Genomic DNA, 24,027 nt, shown 5'->3' with positions numbered 1-24,027 from the left:
AGGAGCGAGGGAGGGATTGGGGGTTGAAACAGTGTTGAAAATAGAGTGATGTGAAGCTGCTCTGTGCTGTGGACTGTAAAAGAGTTGCCACTGGATGTTGTGGGTCCTCACATTTGAGAGAAGTGGTAGTTTCTTAGTTCTTCTTTGATAGTTTAGTTGTGCACACTACAGTGTGGATGGCACAAGTCAATGAGTCGGAATGATAAGAAACAAAATCCATCTTGCTGTTATCCTTGTTCAATTTGATAATCCCACAGAAAGGTTGAAGTACTGAAAACAAGACTAAGAGTCTAATAGCCCCGCAACAGTGAATTTTGTGGAAGCGTCTCTGCTGGGAATCGAACTTGGGTCTCCCGATTGAAAGTCTGCAATCTAACTACCTGCGGTACACTTTCAGCCATGTGACCAAAAGTGTGGAACTGAGCAACTGACCGACTGACCGACATTGTGATCCATAAAGCCCCTGCTGTCGCGGGGATAAAAAGAACGCTTATTTTTAACTTTAACCATAAAACACAACTTTGTTCACAGATAGACATATACTGCAAAGGAAAATGATTAGTAACCATTGTCAAATTGGAAGTACCAAGAATCAAAGCATGCAACTTTTGCTCTTGATCATAAGCTTGAAGTTGCCTGGATGATATGAACACTTTAATAAGGAGAGACAAGTGTTCAAGGGTTAGGGCTTGAGGCAAATATTGACTGTTGAAGATATTGGACCTTCAAGATGTGGACCTACAAAGGGAATTAAATAGAGAACATTGCTAAGAAATGTCCTCAAATAATTTCTTAGGTGTCTCTGCAAACATCATGGCACCTCAAAAAGATCCTTTAATACCACAGAAAATTGACATTGTCTTTTCCTCTTCTAAGGACACATCCTCTCACTTCTAACATCCTACCTCTGACCTAACATCACATCCTTGATGGCCGGAAGCATGGCAGTTGTCATGGCAACCTGCAAGTGTCACAGTAATCAATTGCTCACTGGGCTTGGGTTTCAGTCTGCGCAGCACTTTGCCAATCAGCTCCTCTGGAGCGTGACTCCTAAGTGCTGGTACCTCATTGACTGGCTGGAGACACTCCTGTTTAACTCTCAGCTGGTACTGCAGCTGGCAGCCTCTGCTGGGTTTCCAACTAGTCAAGGTCTTTTAACAAGTCATTTAGTCTCATATTTAGCCTTCAGATCTTATTTTTCTTAAACCAAGAGAAAAATTCTGCCAGTGAGGTGACATAGCTCCCCTTTCCAATGCAGTTTCACTTGTTTCAAGAATTTTCTAGAAATGAGTGTCAATATCTTGAAACAAGTCAGAATAAGGCAGATCACTGCACTACTATCAAGAAAATGACACATCTACAACATTATTGAAACAAGTTATTTGTATTGGAAACAAATGAAATTATCTCACACCAATGGCAATTTTTGGCTGGACCGCAACAGCAGGGCCAACCCTATAAACGCGAATGTCTGTCACTGACTGACTGACTGACTGAGTGACAGAGTTGACTGAGTGATGAAGTTACACCATTGGTCGGCCGTGGCACGTGGCACATCATAGGATCAGAGAGCCAGAAATTTCGTAAGTTTAATTTTCTCCGCCATCTTGTTTCTCCGCTTCTCCCACACAGTAAGCAGGCTGACCAATATCATGCATGTAAGCTGAAGCTAACTGAAGCTAACTGAAGCTAAAGTAGAATCTATACAATTATATCATATCGCCGTTTATTTCGATGCATATGCGCAAGCTCAGTCCACCTGACAGCCCTCTGTTCTGTCGGCGGAGAGAGAGACACAGACAAGCATGGAGGTTTCGGCGCGCCGAGGGCTTACTGCCGACGCTTCCCGGAGTTTCCCGGGGACACGGTGCCGGCCAGTGCCGATAGCTGGGCGCCGATTTGTTCCCGGTGATCTGGCCGAGATTTCGGCAGGGGTCCCGACACCAATGCGTCACTGGGTGTCCGGCGAACGGCATTTTCGGCACCGATGGGTACCAGAGCGACTGGGGCTTGGATCGGGAGGATCAATGCGGGCCGTGGGCGCGGTGAAGAGGACAGCGGCAGAGAGAGGAGACGGACACGGGCCAGCCATATACTAGGTTTTGACCTAGTCTTGCTTCACTTGTTTTGAGAAAATTACAATTTTGGGCCTCAATAATAGACTAAATGACTTGTTAAGATGAAGAGGTGGTTAAAGGAGCATACCGGCAATCTAGAGTGTTTTCCTCATTGCATCATGTTGATCTGTCTCCATACACAATGCCATACTCTTTCAGCCCAGTTACAGTCAGTATTTTTGTATTGGGTTGTGCTTACTTCGCAGCTCCCATTACCTCCAAGAGTGCATCAGAGGTGCATCTAAAACAGTTTATGTCTATACTCAGTATCCACATGGCACTCCTAGTTAGTACTGTTTAGGTTGCCTCCAGAACAGTCTAAATTCTTTGAGGCATGGATTCAACAAGGTGCTGGTTGAGATCTAGGGACTGTGCAGGTCACTGGAGTAAACTAAAATCACTGTCATGTTCCATCTTGAGACAACATGTGCTGAGTGACATGGAGCATTATCCTCCTATATGCATTTGGAAAAGGGCAGACTGTGGCCATGAAGGGATGCACTTGGTCAGCAACAATGTTAAGGCGTTTGACATTCAAACAATACTCAATTAGTACTAAAGATCTTGATGTGTGCCAAGAAAACATTCCCCACAGCATTACATCACCAGAAGCAGCAGCCTGTACCTTTGAAGCAGGATAGATTCATAGATTCATGCTGTTTGCACCAAATTCTCACCCTGCCATCAAGCGTGTTGCAACAGAAACCAGGGTCAGGCAACGTTTTTTCACTCTTCATTGATCCAGTTTTGGTGACCAGGTGCCCACTGTAGCTTCATCTTCTTCTTAGCTGACAGGAGACAGGAGTGGAACCAGGCATGATCTTCTGCTGCTGCTGTAGCCTGTAAATGCAAAGTTTTACTTCACCCGTTGTGGGTCAAAATGAATAAGCAAGGTTCAAGAGTCTTCTGTGGATTCTTTATTCAGACATGCATGGTTCAGTTCAGTGTTCCAGACAAGCAACAAAGAAGTGACCAAGACAGGAGTTTAGGATCCACTTATATAGGTTGAAGTAAACAAAACTATAAAGCTTGGCCCATAGCCAAACCTACTTGGCTCAAAACCAACCCACCAGTTCGGACTTTTAACTGCATGTCCACCTATAGAATCACTTAAAACCACACATAACCATATATAGTGATCATGCATGCATTCAAGCACTGATTACATCATTGTAGTAAGTAGGACAAAAGACACTCCACTGTGCAGGACAAAGGAAAGCAAGAACAGAGTGTACTATTCATATAAAAAAGCACAGTATACATTTTATTTCTTACAAGCCTCATCTGCTTCAACAACAAGTTGTTCATTCTGAGATGCCCTTCTACATATCACTGTTGTACTATGCTATTATTTGTATACTTGTGGCCCGCCTTTTAGTTTGAATGAGCGTGGTCATTCTCCTCTGACCTCTCTCATCAACAAGGTGTTTTTGCCCACAGGACTCCCGCTGACTGATGTGATTTGTTAATCCAAACCATTCTCTGTAAGCTCTAGACATTGTACTGTGGGAAAATCCCAGGAGGGTGGCCGTTTTGGGACTGGTATGTCTGGCAATAACAATTATACCACATTGACAGTGACTTAAATCACACTTCTTTTGACAGTGACTTAAATCACACTTCTTGCCCACTCTAATGTTTATCTGAATGGTAAACGAACCTCCCAACACTGTCTACTTCTGTCACTCTCTACATCTGCTTTATTTATACATGATTCACTGTCTAGAGGAGCAAGCTGTTTGTGTAAATGGGAAGGTGTACCTTAACTAGTGGGTATATGTGACTGTGTGTATATACACATATTTTTCATTGTCTGGATTGTTCAGCATGGTTGCTCACATTGGTTCAAATTTCAAGTACAAAGATTTATATTCCCTAATGGGAAAAAAATGTTTTGCCTAATAGGAAAGTTGGCCTCTAGCAAGGCACACAACACATAATTACAATAAACAAAGAGATAAAATAAAGAAACATACGGAACACATTAAAATGAAGCAAATAACAACTTTAGTACTATATGTTTGATTTAGCATGTTGTTGGCTAAAGTTAGGGGTGACATGGTCTTGGCTTGACAGAGGAAAGGGTGGCTGGGTTAACAGTAGTTGTTAAGACGGAGTGTGAACAGCTTTAACTCATACTGTACATGTTTAATCGGCGAAAAAGTGATTTCCAAAGTTCAGAAACAGTTTACAAGCATGTGCAGTATTCAACACAAACATCATTATCACAATGATAGACTATGTAGTGTGTCTTTCTGTAGCGATTATGAGCATCCTATGTATATCTTGACTTGCTAGCTTATTATACTCTGTTGAGCTCTTGCAGTCTTCTGTTTTCTACAGGAACTACTCAGATCAGGCAAAAGACACACAGCAGCTTTAGATCCATTTACCCCTCTTTATTTGCACTGAGCGCAAATTATATAAAACTACTAGCTCCTGCATAATTAGAACAACAATCTACAGTTGCGCAGACCCAAAGCAGGCTATTCAACTGTGCAGTTTAACAAGTGTATAAACAATAATTTATTTATTCTTATTTATTTAACCTTTACTTAACCAGGTAGATCCCATTGAGATTTGAAATAAATAATTAAATAAAGACTAAATGACAACTGAATATACAATCCACACAAACACACAGCAAGTAATCCACAAAGATTCTGACAAGAAGGCAATGGGTGACATAAAAGCTCTTGCAGGGAAATTTAAAGTCATTGGTAACCACTGGAGAAAGGTAAAAAAAAAAAAAAAAAGAGCCAAAAACACTGGTATGATCCTTTAAAACGGGGTTTCATGGCAATTGCATCTGATGGCCAGGCAGGTCTTATGTATGCATAACCCAAGCAAGCTCTGTCACTTTACTTGACTCTGTTCCATCAATTTATTCCCTCCAGTGGCAAATGAAGACGGAGAGAGCTCTACCAAACCACTGGCCAGTTTTGCACGTAAGTTTAATGTTCACGCCTATGTCATTTTACTTCATTATAAGTCAATTCACTTATTATAATGAATTAAATTATTAATATAATCTGTAATCTGATTGAGTGCGCTGCGACTCTAATAAATAGTAATATAATGCCAGTGTAATAAATGTAATAGGGGGAGAATGATGAACTAGTATTGACATTATACACCCACAAGGTGGCAGCATCACAAAGGCTCTTAATTCTCTTGCTGCCTCTGACTGAGTCTGAGAGCCATGCATAATCAGAGGAAAGATAACAGTTATGGTTGTTAAGTTTATTCTTTACTGATGTATACAGCATTACCGTCTGGAAAATAGATGAAAGCTTCCTCACGGCACCATACAAAATGACCATAACACTACTAAGCCTTTTTTTTTATCGCAGGCTCAAAGTCCCAGAGTGCTTTGTGGAATGCCATCACGGCGGGGATGGGGATCAAAGGCAAAGAGCAGAAGACCCCCCTGAATGACCCGCGTAGTCCTGAGGAGATTCTGGCTGATGAACTCCCTGCAACAGATGGACCAGAGGCCACCGAGAAAACAGCCATCAGGTTTGGTGCTGCCAGGCTAAACAATTAGGCTATTATTATGGTTTACTTATTACTCAGGATATGGACCCTATGCTAGGGTCCAGTAGGACCTCGCTTGTCATTTCCAGCTCATTATACCACATGCAGGTTTTTCTCAGTTGTTTTAAATATACCTTTTCAATACCTTTCAACACATACCTCAGAAGCAAACAGATATATGTGATCAGACTTCTTGCTGTATTGTGTGTTGCTTTTGCATTTTGAGACACTTGTCTTCCAAATCTGATTACTCTACTATTATTAAGTTGGCAAGATTTAAAGTAGAACCTCTGAAAATGGTTGCTTTCTATTGAGAGGATAATCTTCTATCTGACATTTAAGCATTCTTTGATAGACACACACACGCACACAAAGAAGCGCGCACAATTCTAATTGCCATGTATCGCTCCTGACCTCAAGGGACGTGGACATGATTGATTCCACCGCGATAACAAGGACTTCAAACCACCATTAACATAATTTGTTGTCACGTTTAGAATATTGAACGTCACTTAACGCCTGATTCCAATTAACCTGGCCGGCTCAGGAGACCATTACAAATGCCGCAGGTGGCAAAAAGTAAGCATTTGTCAGGGGCTTTTGGCTGTATGCAAAACAGACAGGAGGTTATGGCGAGTCTACTTGGAGAGCGAGGTTTTTTGACTTAAAATAGCAAACATTCACAGAGTCTCAGCAGGGGTGTTTGGTGTGATATTGCGGCAATCTCATTTGACTATTGTTTACCCTATTTTATGTTTCTGCTCTCTCAAAGTCTCATTGCAGGAACGCATTCTTATTTCCGGGTGCTTCTCTATGTTATCTCAAATTGCAGTGCTGTTGTTCTCTCCCGTAGCCTCCCCGAGAACACGGGTCCTTTTCCGGTGTAGGGTGGCGACAAGGAGAAAGTGATTTTCCACTTGACTGGACACAGCCTGCTCCTTCATTTAAAAAGCTACAGCCCAGATAGAAAAGAAAAACACAGGCAGTGCAGGACAGCTACCGGAACACAAGGCGCTCTCACCTTTCAGAGAGGAAACGGTTCATTTGTCCACAGAGACAGTGACCTATGTCAATGTCATATATTAGACATGCAGAGCAGACTGTCGAAAAATCCTTGGCTGAGGGTGGAAAATTTGTATAGTTGTGTATTGGCTCCCTTGAAAAAGAGGTTTGTAATCTCAATTCGATTTGCCTGGTTAAATGAAGGTTAAATACGCTTAAAAATACCCTACCAGCCCCTTTGACAGGTAACTGAGCATGATTTGGAGGTCTTCCTATTTGTAAAACCCATTTGACTACTGAAAAGGTGATTGCAGCTGGTGAATTTTGGGATTTACCAAAATTCGACTGTAGCCTGTAGAAAAAGACTCAGTTTCCCTCCCTGTTTTTTCTCATTCGCACTCATAGTTACGAATGTCCGGCCATCTTCTTCCTTATTTATTTGTCTGGGAAGTCCCATGAGGTCAGCGGACCTCTTTGACCAGGCCAAGGGTGGTTAATGGAGGGCAGATCCACAGAGAGCGTTGCAGGGACCTACGACTGAATGACAAATGGCAGGATTATGGCACATGGAGATTAAATGACCAGGGAGCTAGCAGTCATCCGTAAAGTGACGTAACCACTATGTCACCTCCGAGGCCAGAGTTGGCTGTTATCCTCCAGGCGAGCATAATTAGATTTTATTGGAGAATGGAGATAGAGTCACGTGATGTGTAGCAAGGGCAGGCACAGGGAGTGAGTGAGTTAAAGGTCAGCAGCCACTGTCATAGAATTGGGGTTGAATAAAGGTTAAATTCAATTGAGTTATGCATAAATACAGGGGGGGGTTGAAATTTAGAATGTTTAGATTGTAATGTATACTATAATTACAGTCAAGTAAGAGTGGTTTTGGGTAGTGCTTTTCAACAGTTACACAAGTTTGATTAAACTCCACAGTTCATTTCCCTCCAAGTATCCAGACGTCTCACTGAATGTGCTTGGTTGGCTGCATTTTTCTGGTCTTCCCTCAATTTTCACAACGCAGCACAGCTGTTGGAGTGTATTCACGCATTTTTCAGTCCATTTCTCGAACAGCTGAACGGATGCCTCATACTTCAGACTCATAACAGCAACTGTAATAGTTTTCTGATTATCATTTAGCAAAGACTGCACCAGTTAAACATGCTTCACAGCTCCAGCTACAGCACAATCCAGTGCATCCTTCGCCGCACAGTGAGGGACAGCAAACAATATGGAGCCATTAGTGTATAAACACACGCTGACTCATCGGTGTGGCTGGTGTCATGCTGTTGTTTACGCTTGTTAGGGGTGCTATGCGCATTTTAAAGCGCTGGCTGGCTATTGAATGGGCTGTGGGCTACACAGAAGGTGAATCCAGCAGTTTGTGAATGGCTTTGCTTAAATTCATTAACCAGCTAATAGCATTTTGTGCCCATTTGTACTCTTGTTAGTAACACCAAAATAGTCACAAATACACCATGAACACATGCAGAACAAACAAACAGAAACACACACACACAGACACACACACACACACATGCAGCTCAAACTCAGAGATGCTCCAGAGGTGCGGTCAGCAGTCTGATTTATCTCCTGGTTAATTGGATGCCATGTGCTGCCGTGAACTTTGCAGCTGATTAAGGCAGCTGTCTCCTTCTTGGTAGCCCACAGTTTCGGAGGCTGACCCCTCCTTTGACTGCAGCCACAGGTTCACAGACCCCCGCTGACTTCCCCCGTGCAGCACCGACCCCCATCACTAGCCTCACTAGCCGGCTAATGAGGCTCCACTGGACAGTGTGACTGGTAACAAAGGGGCAAATGGCAGAGCTATTCATCACGATGACTGAGGATGAACCTCGCTGTGATTATGACGTTAAAGAGCTGCTGTCTGCCACATGATATTTCTGCATTAAGGCTATTATACACTAGGCAATTTTTGGGCGCTGTAGATGGGCAATGTTCCCAGTAACAGAAGCAAGATGAAATCAAATCTCTATTCACATGTTTCCAACTAACTAAATTTCACAGTGTAATCAATGGACCAATACTGAGGCAACTCCTTCAGTGTCGCCCATCAGAATTGTGCAGAGTTGACCAGTGTATGACCTTGTTCAGTGTGATGTCACGTTATGGCAGTTCTACGACTGTCGTATCATAGTTTTACTGGGTGCCCTCTAGTGTGAAATGTGAATTACAAATCTTCATCTTAACAAGTCATTTAGTCTGTTATTGAGTCCTAAAATTGTAATTTTCTCAAAAAAAGTGAAAGAATCTGCCAATGGGGTTAGATAATTTCACTTGTTTCCAATACAAATCAGCTTGTTTCAAGAATTTTGTAGTAGTGCATTTATCTGCCTTATTCTGACTTGTTTCAAGACACTAATTTCTAGAAAAGTGAAACTGCATTGGAAAAAAGTGGAGTTATCTCACCTCACTAGCAGATTTTTTCTCTTGGTTTAAGAAAAATAAGAAGGCTGAATATGAGACTAAATGACTTGTTAAGATGGGCTTTTTTTGCAGTGTAAGAACATCAGCAGCTGTGGAATGATATGAAGTTGGTACAGTATTCTTTCAAGTACAAGCAGACTTGGATGTATTAATCAATTTTACCAATACTTTTGACCAAAGTGACTTATAGAGATATATTACAGCCAGCTGTTACAGATATATGTGTTTTAATTTAGGGAGGCTCTTGGGGGATTTGAAGCTGTGACCTTGGTGGTGTGTAACTGCACTGCACGGTGGATTCGTTCAGTGTTTTCTCTGTTGTGATCTTTGTGCAATAATTTGTCTACAGATTGCAGGCTCATGTTTCATCAAATTTAGTTTTAGATTACCAAATACTCATATTAATGTGGTCCAAGTTATCCATTTATTCACACTGTTTGTGTTTGTATAATAGCTCACGACCTTGGCTTAAATAACATGCTGTAATCAATATGTTTCTTCCCCTGTGTGCAGCCTACAACCTTTCCAGAATAATGTAACTTTTGGGGTATTGATTGAACTAGATCAATAGTGTTTCATTAAGTGACCCTTTTTACCACCCTGGCTATAATCAAAGATGAATTTATATATTATAAAGATGTGAAAGTGGTGAAAGAAAGACATTTTGTTATTTCATTTAAGAGATTTAATGTTAATTCCAAATTGGATACAAAGTTGAGTTGAACACTGAATATTGTAAAATGTTTTTTCTTATATGTGGACACACTAGGATTAAGACATAGGACATATAGCACATGCTACGTAATGTTAATATCCATATGTACTTTTCGAGAAGCATAGCCCTGTGTTTGTATTGACATATTTTGTGATAGAGTAGTCCATTTTCTTTAATGGCATTCATAAATAGGAGGCAGGAAATAGATTAAGGGGATTTCTTTAGATTTGCCCTCACCCTTACCTCCTGCCTCCTGACCTTACTCAATAACAGTGAATTCACTTTGCTCATGTAGCAGCCTTTTAGTACTGAATGTGAATTGCAAACCGCTCACCCATGATTACTTGAACCTGTGAATAGACCTCTACTTCTAGTGCTTTGCTTACATCTTTGTGTCTGTTTAATACAGTAATGGATTTAGTGCAGCTACATGATGGAGTACAGTTAATACATTTGCAGGGCTGCTGTGTATTTTGTCTGCGCAGCATACATTTGTTGTGATGCTTGTCACTTTGAGCCATGTGAGTTACTGTGAGTGTGGCATTTCCTGAGCCTTGACCCTGCAGTGAACTCTGGGACAGAATATCACCGTCTATCCTGGACTGCAGTTTGCCCCCAAGGCATGTGGGAGCCTTAGTTTTGCTGCTGATAGAGAAGGAGACTTAGATTTAAGAATGAGAATCAAACATTTTTACATTAGCAGTTTCATGCACAAATGTTATTGAATTAAATTATGGTGCAGTCCTAGTGACTGGTAATGATTACAATAATTGACTTCCCATGCTAGCTTATATTTAGATGACTTTATGAAGGCATTAAAGATGTAAACTGACCATCTAAATTTGGAGTGTGGTCACACATCGCTGTTGTCATGTGAAAACCTTGGAGCTCCAATTTTGGTGATTTTTTTGGTTTTAAGTTTAGTTGAAGGATTACATGGTTCTCTATGGGTTGAAAACATTTTCTGATCTCTTTGGCTTTGAAACCCTTTCAAAACCCAATGGATAAACTCAAAAATGCACGGTGCATGCATGGTTTTCACCCAACATCGATGATATAGGCTCTTCAAGGGGCTGACTTTTAGATGATAATAAGTCAGTAGAGAAAATATTCGCACCTCCAAAATAAGTCAAAATACAGATCAGTGTTTATAAATATTAATATAAATATCACTTCAAGTTTTACTTCCTCATGTTTACGTGCCGCATACTTCCACTTCAGTTTATCAAAAGTGCAGAAAATACATTTCGGAGTGAAAACGTTGATAATCATTATGTAAACAAAGCCACTATTTGGGCGACAGGGGGCGTCATGCTGCTGTTACGGTGTGGGCCTTCAAAACTGTAAGAGAATGCAAAACAGAAAGCTTTGTGTAATAGAAAATGGCCTCCATATTACTCGATATACTTGAAACCCGATTGCTTCTCTCCTCACCTCGGCAGGTGTATATGTGACCTTTGACCTATAGGAATCTCCCTGGAGGATGAATAGGAAGCCTCTTCACTGAGGCTTTTTTCCACCTCCAACACTCTGCAAATGAATATAGCCAGGTTTACGGTGCAGTGCCCTCAATTTCCCCCAGCCAGCCTTCCATCTCCACTACATCCGACACGAAAAAAGAAATGAAGTATAGATGGGAAATCATATTTTGTGATAGATGATGTTCACCAAAATGTGGTCATTACTGCAAAGCCGAATGCTATTTTGATGCATAGATATCCGTATCAACTTGCCTGGAAATTCAAATGAGATCTGAATTTTTCATGCACCTCCAAATGGCCGGGGCTGTTAATGTCTTGATTTCGATGTGTGAGCTGAGGGAGCCTGAGCACAGTGACAAGAATACCTTAGCAGAGCTTAATTTCCATTAGGTCCCTCCGTCGTAGTCATACAAATAATTCATTTTTGTAAGACTTGATTCATTAGGTATTTTTCTGTGAGTAGTAGTTGTGATAGAAATAAATCAAGCGCATGTTTTGATTATCATTATGTGAAAGGACATAGCCATTTTTGGCTCTCACTGCTGGTTCATCAATCTTGAGATTAAATAAAAGGTATATCTTTAAATCTCCTTCCTGTTCCATAATCACTCATTCAGACATACTGTATTATTGCTTAGTAGTCCCCCAAGGCAAGCTGGTAAAGATACTTGAGTTGCAACAGCCATTTATTTACATTCTGTTATATTTACTTCTCCTCCTTTCAACTCTGTCTTAAGTCTTGCTTCTGTGATGACTATCATATGCTTTCTGTGCAGCCATGGATGTGTTGTGTATCTTTTAAAATGTGTCCCTCAGACACTAATTACTCTCAGTGTTGCAGTCAGATTCCTTATTGCTCCTACATGTAGAATATATCATTCTCAATTTGATTTTGGCAGCATAGTATAATGGCTGTAGAAAAAGGAGACCATCGCCGTGAAAATCGGTTTATTCTTTGTGTTGCTCTCTCTGTATTTATTTTGTGTCCAAGGGTATGATTTCCCATGAAATGTGCAGGATTGACTTATGCCACAAAGATAGAGCCTCAACGGCAACAGGACGAGGACTGCCTCACCCTACTTGTTCGTAGGTGAACAAAAGTACAGATGCTGTCCAGTCCCACAGCGCATGTAGTGTGATTATGTCTTTTATGTGCAATGTGATTTTAAAAACGGAGCTGCTATGATGCATAACAAATTTCATAGAAATCTGACAATAAAGTTCTATCGTGTCGTATCGTATCGTACCGTATTGTAATACAAGGTGAGAGAACGCTGTTTCGTTAGCAGTGGGAAAACTTAATAAATTCCAAATTAAACATTTGCCAGCAAAATATACATATATTTTTTGTCATGCATAAATTAGCCACTGCAGTTGCAAAGCTTAGCGAGATTGTAACACCGAGTGAGTGAGCATCCCTCAATGCAAGGTGAGAGAGCGCTGTTTGACTGAATGATCGACTGACTGACCTGAATTTGACTTGAAAATTAACTTGCATCCTTACACAAGTTTATTCCAGTTCTATTAATCAAGTTGCATTATGACAGCCTCATGTCACCCCTTCTAGATATGCCTTCTCTCTGCAGAGGGGGAAAGCAAGCGGAGAGTCGTCTTTGCAACAGTGATGTAAAACACTGCCACTACGGGACTCAGGGGGTCACTAAAGTCATCAGGTTTCAGATTCTAGCAGCAAATTAACTTTGGAAATGAGCAGCAAGAAAAAGGCCTCCTAGTATTCCTAATATTTCTTCAAATATTCAGCATCGCTGTATCGTGCCCTCTCACCATGAAGGAATCTAATTAAGCCTCATTCCTACAGTAGTATTTTGTTTTTGGCAAGGTTCTTCATTCATCAGTTGGCATTGTAATTATTCTCTGAGATTCCTTGGGTGCTCAAGCTCCAGGCCACATCTCCCTCAGCAAGGCAGTATTCTCGAGCCTGCTATTTTATGCATCTGATAAATTTTGCCATCACAAATATTTTTGCTGTAACAAATATTTTCTATCAGAGGCCCTTTTACCCTCTGGTAATATGCGAGAGCCTGGCGTTCTGAGATTATCAAGACTTGTCACAGAATCAAATGTCACAGAGAGATTCACATTTGAGGAGCCATGGGAATGAGTCATAAATACTTACTGTTGTCAACTTTCTTTTGAGATCTTCCATTTAACCAGACAAGGACCCTTATTTAACGGAGGCAGGTGGGAGTTCAGTGTCGAGAGCTCAAGAGCAGTTTGACAACAGCCCTTAAGGGAGGAGAGAGTTTTATTCTTCACTTCCCATACCCAGATCGCACCAGCCGATCTATGGATTCTAACTGGCAACCATCTGATCATCGGTCCATTTCTGTAAACTTCAAGCTACCGCTGCTTCAATCAGCGCGAGATATTATTGTGTTTGGTGGCTTTTTCATTGGATCTATGTGAACACTGCCTAAAATGACTTTCAAAAAGGAAATGTGCAGTGTCATTTGGAATCTAATACACCTCAAAGTCACTTTCAAAGGCCTTTGACACAGCCTTTCTCGCAGGGCTTGTTCAGTGCCGCATTCACACATACAGCTGACATGTTACATCAGTCCCAGAGTGCAGACCTGTGAACACGAGGCAGTGGAATGTGAAGTTACTGTAGAGGTTGGGACTACAGATATTATGGTGAAAGTCAAGGGATGAAAGAAAGAAAGCATTTCCCCTCAAGTTGACCTGCCGACTCTGCCTCTGGCCTGGGGTCTCCTGGGGGCCAGCACACCTCCACAAAAGCCAAAAAAAACCAAAAAGAAACAATGATGAAGAGTGGATTGGAGTGAGGCAGTGAGAAAGAGAGAAAAACTGAAAGCAAAAGACAGAGAGAGCGAGAGAGAGAAAGAGAGAGAGATGGGGTAGATGAGTGTGCCTTTGAAGAGAACATCGGCAGGCGTCATGGCACACAGACAAACCTCTCTCCTTCCTCCTCACGGAGGGCCCATCTCAGCAGATGAAAGCGGGGACCTCTTTGAGGCGGCGCCCTGGCATTATCCCTGCCTCCTGCATCAAGTAATTGAAAGACCTGAGGGTATCGTGGGGGGCTGTGGGAAGGGGGGTTGCTGGGCTGAGTCATCCATGCAAGTCTTAGGACATGGAGAAAATTAGAAGACGGAGCCCTAAATTCTCATGGTTCTTTACTGGGAGTTCAGAGAGGGAGGAAGAGGAAGATGTGAATCAGAAGAAGAAGAACCTCAAAAATGTTGTAGCTATTGCTATTGAGTATGGTCATAAAATACACCATCTTAGGAGTGATTGAAATGCACTGAAAAAGCAGCTGCATGTTGAGCACTACTATATACTCAATGGCCACTTCATTAGGTACACCTGCTCGTTAACGTAAATAGCCTGCTCTTCCAAACCTGATCCCCCAGATCTTGTGGCTGCAACTCAATATATAAAGCATGCAGACATGGTGAAGTGCTTTAGTTTTTTGTTCTCCAAACATTAGAATAGGCAAGATGCGTGATCTAAGCGACTCTGACCGTGGTTCCAGCATCTCAGAAACAGCTGCCCTCCTGGGATTTTCATGCACTGCAGTCTCTAGAGTTTACAGAGAATGGTGCGATAAACAAAAAACACCCAGTGAGCGGCAATTCTGTGGCCGAATACACAGAATAAGCAGACTTGTTCAAGCTAACAGATATAATAATATAAATTACAATACAAATACAAATACTCAAATAACAGCTCTTTACAACAGTGGTGTGCAGAAGGACATCTCACAACACACACAAGTTGTTGGCCCTTATGATAAATGGGCTATAGCAACAGATGACCGGCCGGTACTAGATAGGTGTACCTAATAAAGTGAGGTGATGAGGGTGAGTGTGTATAATCTGTAATTCCAGACAGTGTTCCAGACAGTCAGTGGCGACTTAAAATGTTGAAATCAATGAACTGGCATCTCATTGAAAATATGGGAAAAGGTGATATTTTGTAGAATAAAATGTGCTCAATGAAAGAGAAAGTAAATACTTGAATACTCAGTATTACTAAAGTTTCTAAGGTGGATACCATGTAACCACGGTGTTCTGGGTTCACATGTAACATGAGCACTTTGTCACATGTCATCCCCCTATCTCTCTCTCTCTCTCTCTCTCTCTCTCTCTCTCTCTCTCTCTCTCTCACTGTTGACTGCCAGTTGAAGCAGAAAAGCCATTAAAAAATAATGAAATAAACCACAATAGTTGAAATGGGGGTGATACATCAAATGTTCTGTTTGTTCCTAATGATTTAGAGGACAACATTGTGGCTTTGTGATGCTCTGGCGTGTGTGCGGTAGAGAGAGAGAGAGAGAGAGAGAGAGAGAGGGAGAGAGAAAGAAGAGAGAGAGAGATCTGTTAATCTCATTCAATAGCGCCCTCTGAACATCCATAGAACTGATTCACACAGAATTTATGCATTGCAATACTTGTATTTGAGGGGATTGAATATGGGATGTTCCAGAATGCACTCATTGGATCAGAATAATCTCAACCAAATCAGTGACAATACACTGTCTGCACGCCATAGTATTTAATCCTCCCTGGCATGACATTTAAATATGTTGTACAGCAAATGTATTATCTGCATTACAGACCTAGTGGAAAGTGCTTGTGCATCGTTTTAAATTCTGATCCACATCTCTAATGAAGTGCGTCTTATAATGCGCCTGATAATATTCACCATTTTATTCCTGGTGACACATGCAAACACGAGTGTATAAGTGTCTATGAGTGAGACAGACAGGAGAAAAAAGAGAGAGAGAGAGAGAGAGAGAGTCATAGAGAAAATCTGTGTCACTATAGCAGAGGGAAAGGCCCTTGAGTTCTGTTTCAAAATCTTTTCTTTAACTGTGATTTACTCTCAAAACCCAACTCACTCATGCCTGCATCCTTCCTTCCTTCCAGTCTTCCAATCCACCCTCCCCATCATCTCCTAAATGTCTCTCTCTCTCTCTCTCTCTCTTCCATCCCCACTCATTTTCCTCCCTCACTCCCTCGCAGTCCAGTAGATGAAACAGAACACGGTTTCTCATTATCAGCCAGACTCCTCCCTCTCTTTGACTGGTAGTGTTTCCCTCCTCCTTCCCTCCCCCTCTCCCTCCCTCCCTCCCTCCCCCCCTTCTTTCCACCCTCCCTCCCTCTTCTCTGGAGAGCTCAGCAGTGAGTTTTAATCCCGGGTTGCGCTGCCCTGCCGTCTGCATCCCGTTGTTGCTGGGAGAGCATGGCACGGCTCCAGGACCCCTGCGCTCACACAGGAGAGGAGTGAGCGAGTAAGAGAGACAGAGGAGAGAGAGAGAGAGAGAGAGAGAGGGAAAGGGAAAAGAAAGAGATACAGTTGTGCCGTTTCACGACTGTCACAACCGCTAGAGCGCTGCACTGCACAGGCTACTACTGAGTTTCACTGACACTCACATACACAAGTAGGAGTAGAGAACAAAACAGAAGAGGGGGAGGAAAAGAGAGAGAGAGGGAACAGAGAGAGGAAAGAGAAGGATGACGGCTGGTTTGTCGCAGCTGCGGGTGCAAATGTGAAGGGAGCGAGAGGATACCTTTGCCGCGTCCCACGTCCCGCCACAGCGCTACCTCTCACCGGTGTTGCTCCTTCCTGACTGCTCACACTTAAGAGGGATTAAACTTTTTTCATCTCCTGTTGGCACACCCGGCCCTCTGCGAGCTTGTGACATGGAGTCGCCCACCAAAGAGATCGAGGAGTTTGAGAGCACGTCCCTAAAGTACCTCCAGCCGGAACAGATTGAAAAGATTTGGCTCAGGCTCCGGGGACTGTAAGTACCCACTTTTACTCTGTTTTCAACAAGTGTGTGTGTGTATATGTACCTCTGTGCTTGCTTTTTTGGTGTTTTGTGTTTCATATTTATGTGTAAATTTATAGGTCATTGGCCTCTTTGTGTTCATGAATTTGTTTGTTGCTCCCTTTATTCATCTAAATTAGGAAATCCGTATTAGGATGTAGGAAAGAGCAAGGGTTCACCTCACAGTGGTTTTATTTACAGTATGTGTGTGTTTATGTGTGATACTAACAGGGATAGACAGAGTGAAAACATAAAAGAGAGAGAGAAACATAGAGAGAGCTTGCAACCAATCCAGGGCCCCCAATAGATCAGAACTACATTCAACTCTGTTGGATGGTTTGTTTACTTCAGCAGGCAGAAAGGAACAAAAGGAACGTACACCAGTATTGGAGAGGTGCTAACCATGGCAGAGTAAGACTAAGCATCTTGTGAAAAGGAGGGTTGCTGCACTGTCCTAGCCTCAATTTTCGGCTTAAATAAAGATGCATATTTTTGCATTGAGTATACGAGTGTGCAGCACCCCTCCTTTTTAAAGAGACGAGGAAATGACAGTGAATTTTTTATTTTATTATTATTTTTTTTTTCATCTCAGAGCTCAAATTGAATCCCTTTCTTACTGCATGTTATATCTGACTGGAAATCACTGGAAATTACTGTAAATGTCCACATGTATAGAGTTAGGGTTAGGGTTTGGACAGAATGAAGACCATACTGAAGTTTACAGAGATGGTGTGCGTGTGTGTGTGTAGGTGTGTGTGTGTGTGTGTGTGTTTGCAGGTGGTTAGGTGGGTCAATGGGGGAGTCTATTCATTTTTCTCCTTTTCTTCTTTTCTTTTCCCTTTTGTCAGGTCCATTCAGTTATGTTGCTGCCTGTCCCTTGTATGTACCTATGGTGTTTTTCATTGAATATTAAAAAACACAACCTTGAGCCTTAAATTTCTCATTTCTCCCAGTTCCTTTAGGCAGATAATTCCCTTAAATAAAATAAATACTACAATATTACCTCCTTACACCTATTCCCCAATCACCACCTCCACCAAAGAGAGTCCAGCATAATGCAAGTAGGAAATATTTGTTATGTGTTTTCAGCTCACATCATTCTTCATCGGTAGAAGGAAGAGCTGGTAGTGGTGGTATGTGCTGGTAGGGGTCCTCAAAAAAACATCTCTATTGTTATTGCTGGAGGTCTGAATGACATGTAATTTCCTCCTGCACCAAAGATGAAGAGTGAGGAGACGGCAGGAGAGAACAAACTGTGGGGCTATCCATGTTTTTCCCGCAGTTCATCTATCAGCCTGCTTCTTTTTCCACTCATTCTCTCCTCTCCTCTCCTCTCCTCTCCTCTCCTCTCCTCTCCTCTCCCCCCCCTTTTCCCCTAGAGAGTTCACATCACTCAAATTTATTTTCAGTTTCTTTTGTGTCATGGTATGGTCTGTTGTTCCATGATTAGTCATTATTTCTCTCATTGTGTGTGTGTGTGTGTGTGTATGTGTGTGTCTGTGTCAGTGTCTGACTGTGCGTGTCCACACATCAGCCTCAGCCAGATTTAGTTTCCTCGGGTGACTTCATTGTCTCGTCCATTTGGTCGCTGTCTTAAATTCCCTATCATAATCATCTGTCTTTTTGGATATTGGAGAGTGCGTCAGATGAATGTAACGGGGCCCGGGCCTTTTTCATCACGGCTGCTCTGCAGTCGACTGTGTGCTCTAAGGGCTCCTGTTGCGTGTCAGAGATCACATCAGCCTTTAATCTCACAAAGAGCCTCCGTCTGAAGAGAGGGAGCTCCAACTGACAGGCAGCCCCCACAGCTGTTGACTGTTCACACACACACACACACACACACACACACATTGGTGAAGGGAAGTGTATGTTGTGCGTGTAATAGGGAAAGATTGACAGTATGCAATATGTGTGTGTGGACTCTGTGTGTGTGTGTGTGCGTGTGTGCGTGTGTGTGTGTGTGTCAGGGAAAGGTTGACTGTGCATGTGCTTGTGTGTACTATAGAGATTGACTGTGTGTTTGAGTGCGTATATGGCGATTTGGTGACATTTATGTGCTGCCAGCTTATCCTAGGAGATTTGTTTGGCAGCTGTATGATTGTGTGTGTGTGTGTGTGTGTGTGTGTGTGTGTGCTGGATGGCTATCACAGCAGTCTCCCTCACACAATGTACTCTTCAGAGTACACCAATCATCCATGGATAGACAGAGAGAGAGAGAAAGAGAGATAGAAAGAGAGAGAGAGAGAGAGAGAGTATGTTTTGTACAGTGGCAAGTCTTCCTTTGCTCAGCCTTCATTTGTGTAGTCTTGGTGACATCCATTGATCAACGCACGAAGCGTGCGCTGTGTTTTTATTACTTTCCTCTGACAAATTACCGCGGTGTTCTTGCATTGGTAAATGGATTCCAATGCATTACCATTAATAAATTAGATCACTGCATCACACCGACCTCTCTGTCACTCATTGATTAATGGAAATCAATGAATTGTTTAATCACTTGATCAACAGTTCATCACACTAGAGCTCCCATAAAGGAAGGGCATCTTAAGGTTGGTCCAATGAGTCTCAAGGTGGACAGCTCTCACATGAATGACATGAATAAAATAAAATAAAATAAAATAAAATAAAAATGCAGACAGGGTATTAAACAAAAAGCAAGATAATATGTAGTGTGTGCAGTCAGCCATCCAGCCAGTCATTTGTTTAATCAGTGGTCTAAATACCCTTTAATAGGGTTAAATATTGCATAATAACTTTATTTTGAACTATATTATTACGTTAATTCTTAGAAACTCCCTGACTCCTTTCAACCCACATCCTCATTACGCTGAGAACACCGCAGTAAAGCCTGCTAATTAGGAGAAGCTCTATGTTGTTGACACACATACACACACACACGTGGAGGTAAGGCAAGCTCAATGAGAGGGGGAAGTGGGAGAAGGAGGTGGGGAGAGTGAGAAATGTCTGTCAAATACCATTTTCTCCCTAACCTTTCAGCCTTCTTTTTGTTTGCTCTCCTTATCTGCCCCTCTTGTTCACTTGTTCTCTTTTTCTCTGTTTTGCTTGCTTGCTCTTTCTCTCTGCTTTCATTCTCCATATCCTTTTCTCTCATAATGCTTTCCACCTCCCTCTCTCTCTCTCTCTCTCTCTCTCTCTCTCTCTCTCTCTCTCTCGCCTTTTCTCCCTCATTTCCTTCCTTATGATTCACTCTGACTTTATGACACTCTCCACAACCGTTTGACCCCAACACTGTTAAATTTGAATCCCTTGATGGACCCCAAATGGTTAATTTCATCCGTAGGCGGCGTGTTTTTTTTTTTTTTTTTTTTTTTTTGCCTGATCTCATTCAGAGCTCTTAACATTCATTTCCGGGGAAGAACTTCCTTAGCTTGCAGTTTTATTCAGAGCTCCTGGAAAGATTGATAAGCATGAAAAGCAAATCAAACTAAGTGCCGTGAATTCTGCCTGACTGGAATGTAAATCCGTTTGTGTAGTTGTATGGCAGTGAGTGTACTTCTCCACTTCGCTAATATGGATGCCCCTAGTCTATTGTATGTATGTATGTGTGTGTGTGTGTGTGTGTGTGTGTGTGTCAAGTAGAGAGGACTTCATCACAAGCAGCTTTTAGAGCTACGCTGATACAGTATCTATCATGGAGGTGTGGGTGTGTTATAGGCCAAATGTTAGTGTCAGTGATAGTGGGTGTGTTTTTATTCGACTGTGTAAGTACTGAGTGTATGTGTGTGTGTGTGTGTGTGTGTGGTAGTTAAGGTAGGTGGGGTGTCAGAGGGTGGAGTGGTGCGTGTGCGTGTGTGTGTGTGTGTGTGTGTATGCACGTCCTTTTTGCATATCATCAAGCCTCTCTTAAATCCCTCCTCTGCATGAGTAATTGTAAGCATTTGCATTCTTTTTACATTTACTTGTGTGAATAGAACAAAATGAAGCTGCTGGGATCGGCAATATCCCCTGCAGCGCTCTGGTTGCCTCGTCTTATTTTTTTGGATACTGCCTGCCACTGGAGGCAGTGAATTTTGTTTTCCTTCTGTCTTTCCTTGTTAAAAATGACAAAATCAATCCAATATAAATACAAGAGTAGCATCTCAATCAGGGTCTCACCCCCCCTTTGTGTTTGCTCTCTCTCTGGCAGGAGGAAGTACAAGAAGACGTCCCAGAGGTAAGTCTTGCTGCTGGGACTCTGGACCTTCCTCCTTCTCCTCCCCCTCACATTCACCCCCATCTCTGCTCCTCCTATATGTTTATCTTGTAAATCTTTGCCCTCTACCCCAAAACATCCCTGCACCCCTATAGGGCCGGGCGATATATTACAATATATCGATATCGTGATATGAGACTAGATATCGTGTGGGATTTTGGTTATCGTAATATTGTGAAATAACTTAAATGTTACAGTAAAGTGATATAATTTTCTGAACTTGTTACCCTGCACCCCCCCCCCCCCCCCCCCATTGTATCCTTGGACCTCATCCTGCTCCTTCTACCTTTTGTCCTTTTGTATTTTATTGTCTTTTTTCTTTTTTTTTCTTTATTTATTGTTCATTTTGGCTTATCTGGCAAAGCACTTTGTAATTCTATTTTGACAAGTGCTCTATAAATAAAGGCTTATTACTATTATTACGATCAATATCATTATTATTAGCTCCCCCCATTCCTGGACCTCCACCTTCTCCTCCTACTCCTCCATTATTTGATAAGGCTGTCGACAGAGGGCCGCTAGCCTGAGCTGAACCAGCCACACACACACACACACACACACACACACACACACACACACACACACACACGCAAACACACATCTGCTCACACTTGTATGCATTCACAAAATACTCTCCCTTTCACTCTCTCTCTCACTCGCTGATTCAAGTGTTGATTCACCATCATTACCAGATAATTGGTGTCCTGTTGGGTAGACTATATGGAAATACAATTGAATGGAAACACAGAACAAGAAAGCGTGATGAATAACTGGCGTGACATTTTGTCTATTTCAATATGAAACTTTCATTAGTTTAGCTCTGTTGGAGATGCCATGTTGTGCTCTGGGGAAATCAGACCTTCTATTGACTTGGAGTTGAATGCATTTATTTACATGCACTGAAGCAGGGATTAATTAATGCTACTGGATGAGTGGATAATGTAAATCTGAGTATCATTTGTTAGACATGTTTCTGTATAGATCTGTAACATGCCATCAGTGTCCTAAAAATACCTCTCCAGCTTTCTGTCTCATTTTTTTCTGATGCATACAACATTGTTCTAGGAGCAAGCAGACCTTGTAAAACTGTAAAAAGTTTAAAATGCATGTGGACAAATGGCAAATACAACTATTGTCTTCAAATGTATTCTGCAATTTCTCATATAGAATGGAAATAATAGCCTGGTACTTTCATAATCAGATTTTGAATTAAGTTTCCAAAGGCACTTTTGGTTATGATTTTGTTTACAAGATTAGGTTTTGAGAAACTATATATACCAGTACATGCAGGAATATTAGATAGTGCAGTGGTTAAATCTCCCACATCTAAGATCACATTCATCCCTATGGGTTGTTTTTGAATCCTGCCAAAACTTTCAATTTTGTATTTTCCCTATACACTTTCTCTCTCTTAGCCTTACTATCTCAATAATAAGGAGAGAAAAACAAACGCGTCGACCGATTAGCTTTCTTGAAAAAACAATGCACTTTACAAGAGACCACTTTTCTATGCACCTGTTTCTGCAGATGGTTGAATCAACAACTAGCTTTTCACTCCAGGCCACAATTTGGGGAATGCATTGTGACAAAAACGTTAACTGCTCAGTTAATTGTAAACGGTAACTACAACACAAGCAAAAATAAAATACAAAATAGGTCCTGCTTTTTGTTGAAGCTTCACTCTAATGCTATTTCATGGCATTTTCCAATGCAGTGTGGGATTTCCGCACAGTTAGAGTAATTGAACGAAACTCTCTTCATGCTACTTATTGGCACAGCGTGTGGTCGCTTGGAGTGGTATAAAGCTAGCTGTTGGAAACCCTCTCTCTCTCTCTCTCTCTCCCTCTCTCTCCCTCTCTCTCTCTCTCTGTTGGGTGGGTGAGTTCCTGTGCGGAGGAGCCAGGTGATTGACAGCTCCATATGTGTCTGTGTAATTATGGCCGGGCTAATTGGCAGAGAGGAACACTGGGACTTTGTCATTACTGACACACCAGGACAGCCTCTCTCACATGCAGATGGAGGGAGAGATAGCCCTCTTCACAGAGGGAGGGATGGAGGGAAGGGAGAGAGGAGTGGTGGTGGTGAAGGGGGGCTTAAGAGGGAGATGGGGGTGGGGTTGGAGAGAAAGGGAGAGATTGTGCGCGTGTGTGTGTGTGTGTTTTGGTGTGTGTGGGGGGTGGGGGGGAAAGGGAAACTGTTAGCCTGTCAGTATTCTGGTCATCGTTTTTGTGATCACATGGTCAGACATAAACAACCAAAATGTATTGGCAGCTCATCCACGTTTCTCTATCAGTGGTGCTCTGCTGTCTGCTTTGAACACCATTGTAGAAGATGTGCTGCCTCTTTAGCAAATTGCAGTTCAATCTCTGGTGCAGTAGAATGTGCCAATAATGTTTTTTTTTTTTTTTTTTCCAATCCAATGACAGCCAAGAAAGAAACACAAACTTTCTCTCATGTTTAAAAAAAACAAAACAAGATTGGTCACAAAAGCATTACCCCTCAAGCGAGCATTCACCAACAAGGCAACAGGTAGAGAGCTTACTGAGTGTTTATGCCTTCGTACTTTTCAGCAGGCGACAGAATGCCGCATGGAATGAAATAGGCTTTTACTTAAGCTTGTAAATATGCTACAATGGTCACTCCTTCTAGCCCAGCTCTTAAAAGCTTTAAGTGTTTTGCCATCTGATCCAAGGCAAGCC

The 24,027-nt window shown here is 42.0% G+C and overlaps 3 protein-coding genes across 3 annotated transcripts in view; 1 reads left to right on the top strand and 2 right to left on the bottom strand.

Annotated features, from left to right (window-relative positions):
- The window catches only part of LOC139926492 (protein THEM6-like), a 231,065-nt gene that overhangs the window by 15,161 nt on the left and 191,877 nt on the right, over positions 1 to 24,027 (bottom strand). The window lies entirely within an intron of this gene.
- atp6v1h (ATPase H+ transporting V1 subunit H) overlaps positions 1 to 24,027 on the bottom strand; it is a 290,066-nt gene that overhangs the window by 107,757 nt on the left and 158,282 nt on the right. The gene's annotated exons all lie outside the window — the stretch shown is intronic.
- Positions 1 to 24,027, top strand: part of pde1cb (phosphodiesterase 1C, calmodulin-dependent b) — a 72,907-nt gene that overhangs the window by 7,954 nt on the left and 40,926 nt on the right. The window contains exons 3-5 of the mRNA XM_071918243.2: positions 5,015 to 5,065; positions 5,471 to 5,636; positions 21,263 to 21,289. Coding sequence (XP_071774344.1) covers positions 5,015 to 5,065; positions 5,471 to 5,636; positions 21,263 to 21,289 — 244 coding nt within the window. The remainder of the gene's footprint in view (positions 1 to 5,014; positions 5,066 to 5,470; positions 5,637 to 21,262; positions 21,290 to 24,027) is intronic.

The sequence above is a fragment of the Centroberyx gerrardi genome, chromosome 13 (assembly GCF_048128805.1).
Source record: "Centroberyx gerrardi isolate f3 chromosome 13, fCenGer3.hap1.cur.20231027, whole genome shotgun sequence".
Taxonomy (NCBI): Eukaryota; Metazoa; Chordata; class Actinopteri; order Beryciformes; family Berycidae; genus Centroberyx; species Centroberyx gerrardi.
The sequence above is the reverse complement of the archived record's forward strand: the minus strand, read 5'-3'. Positions and strand labels throughout refer to the sequence as shown.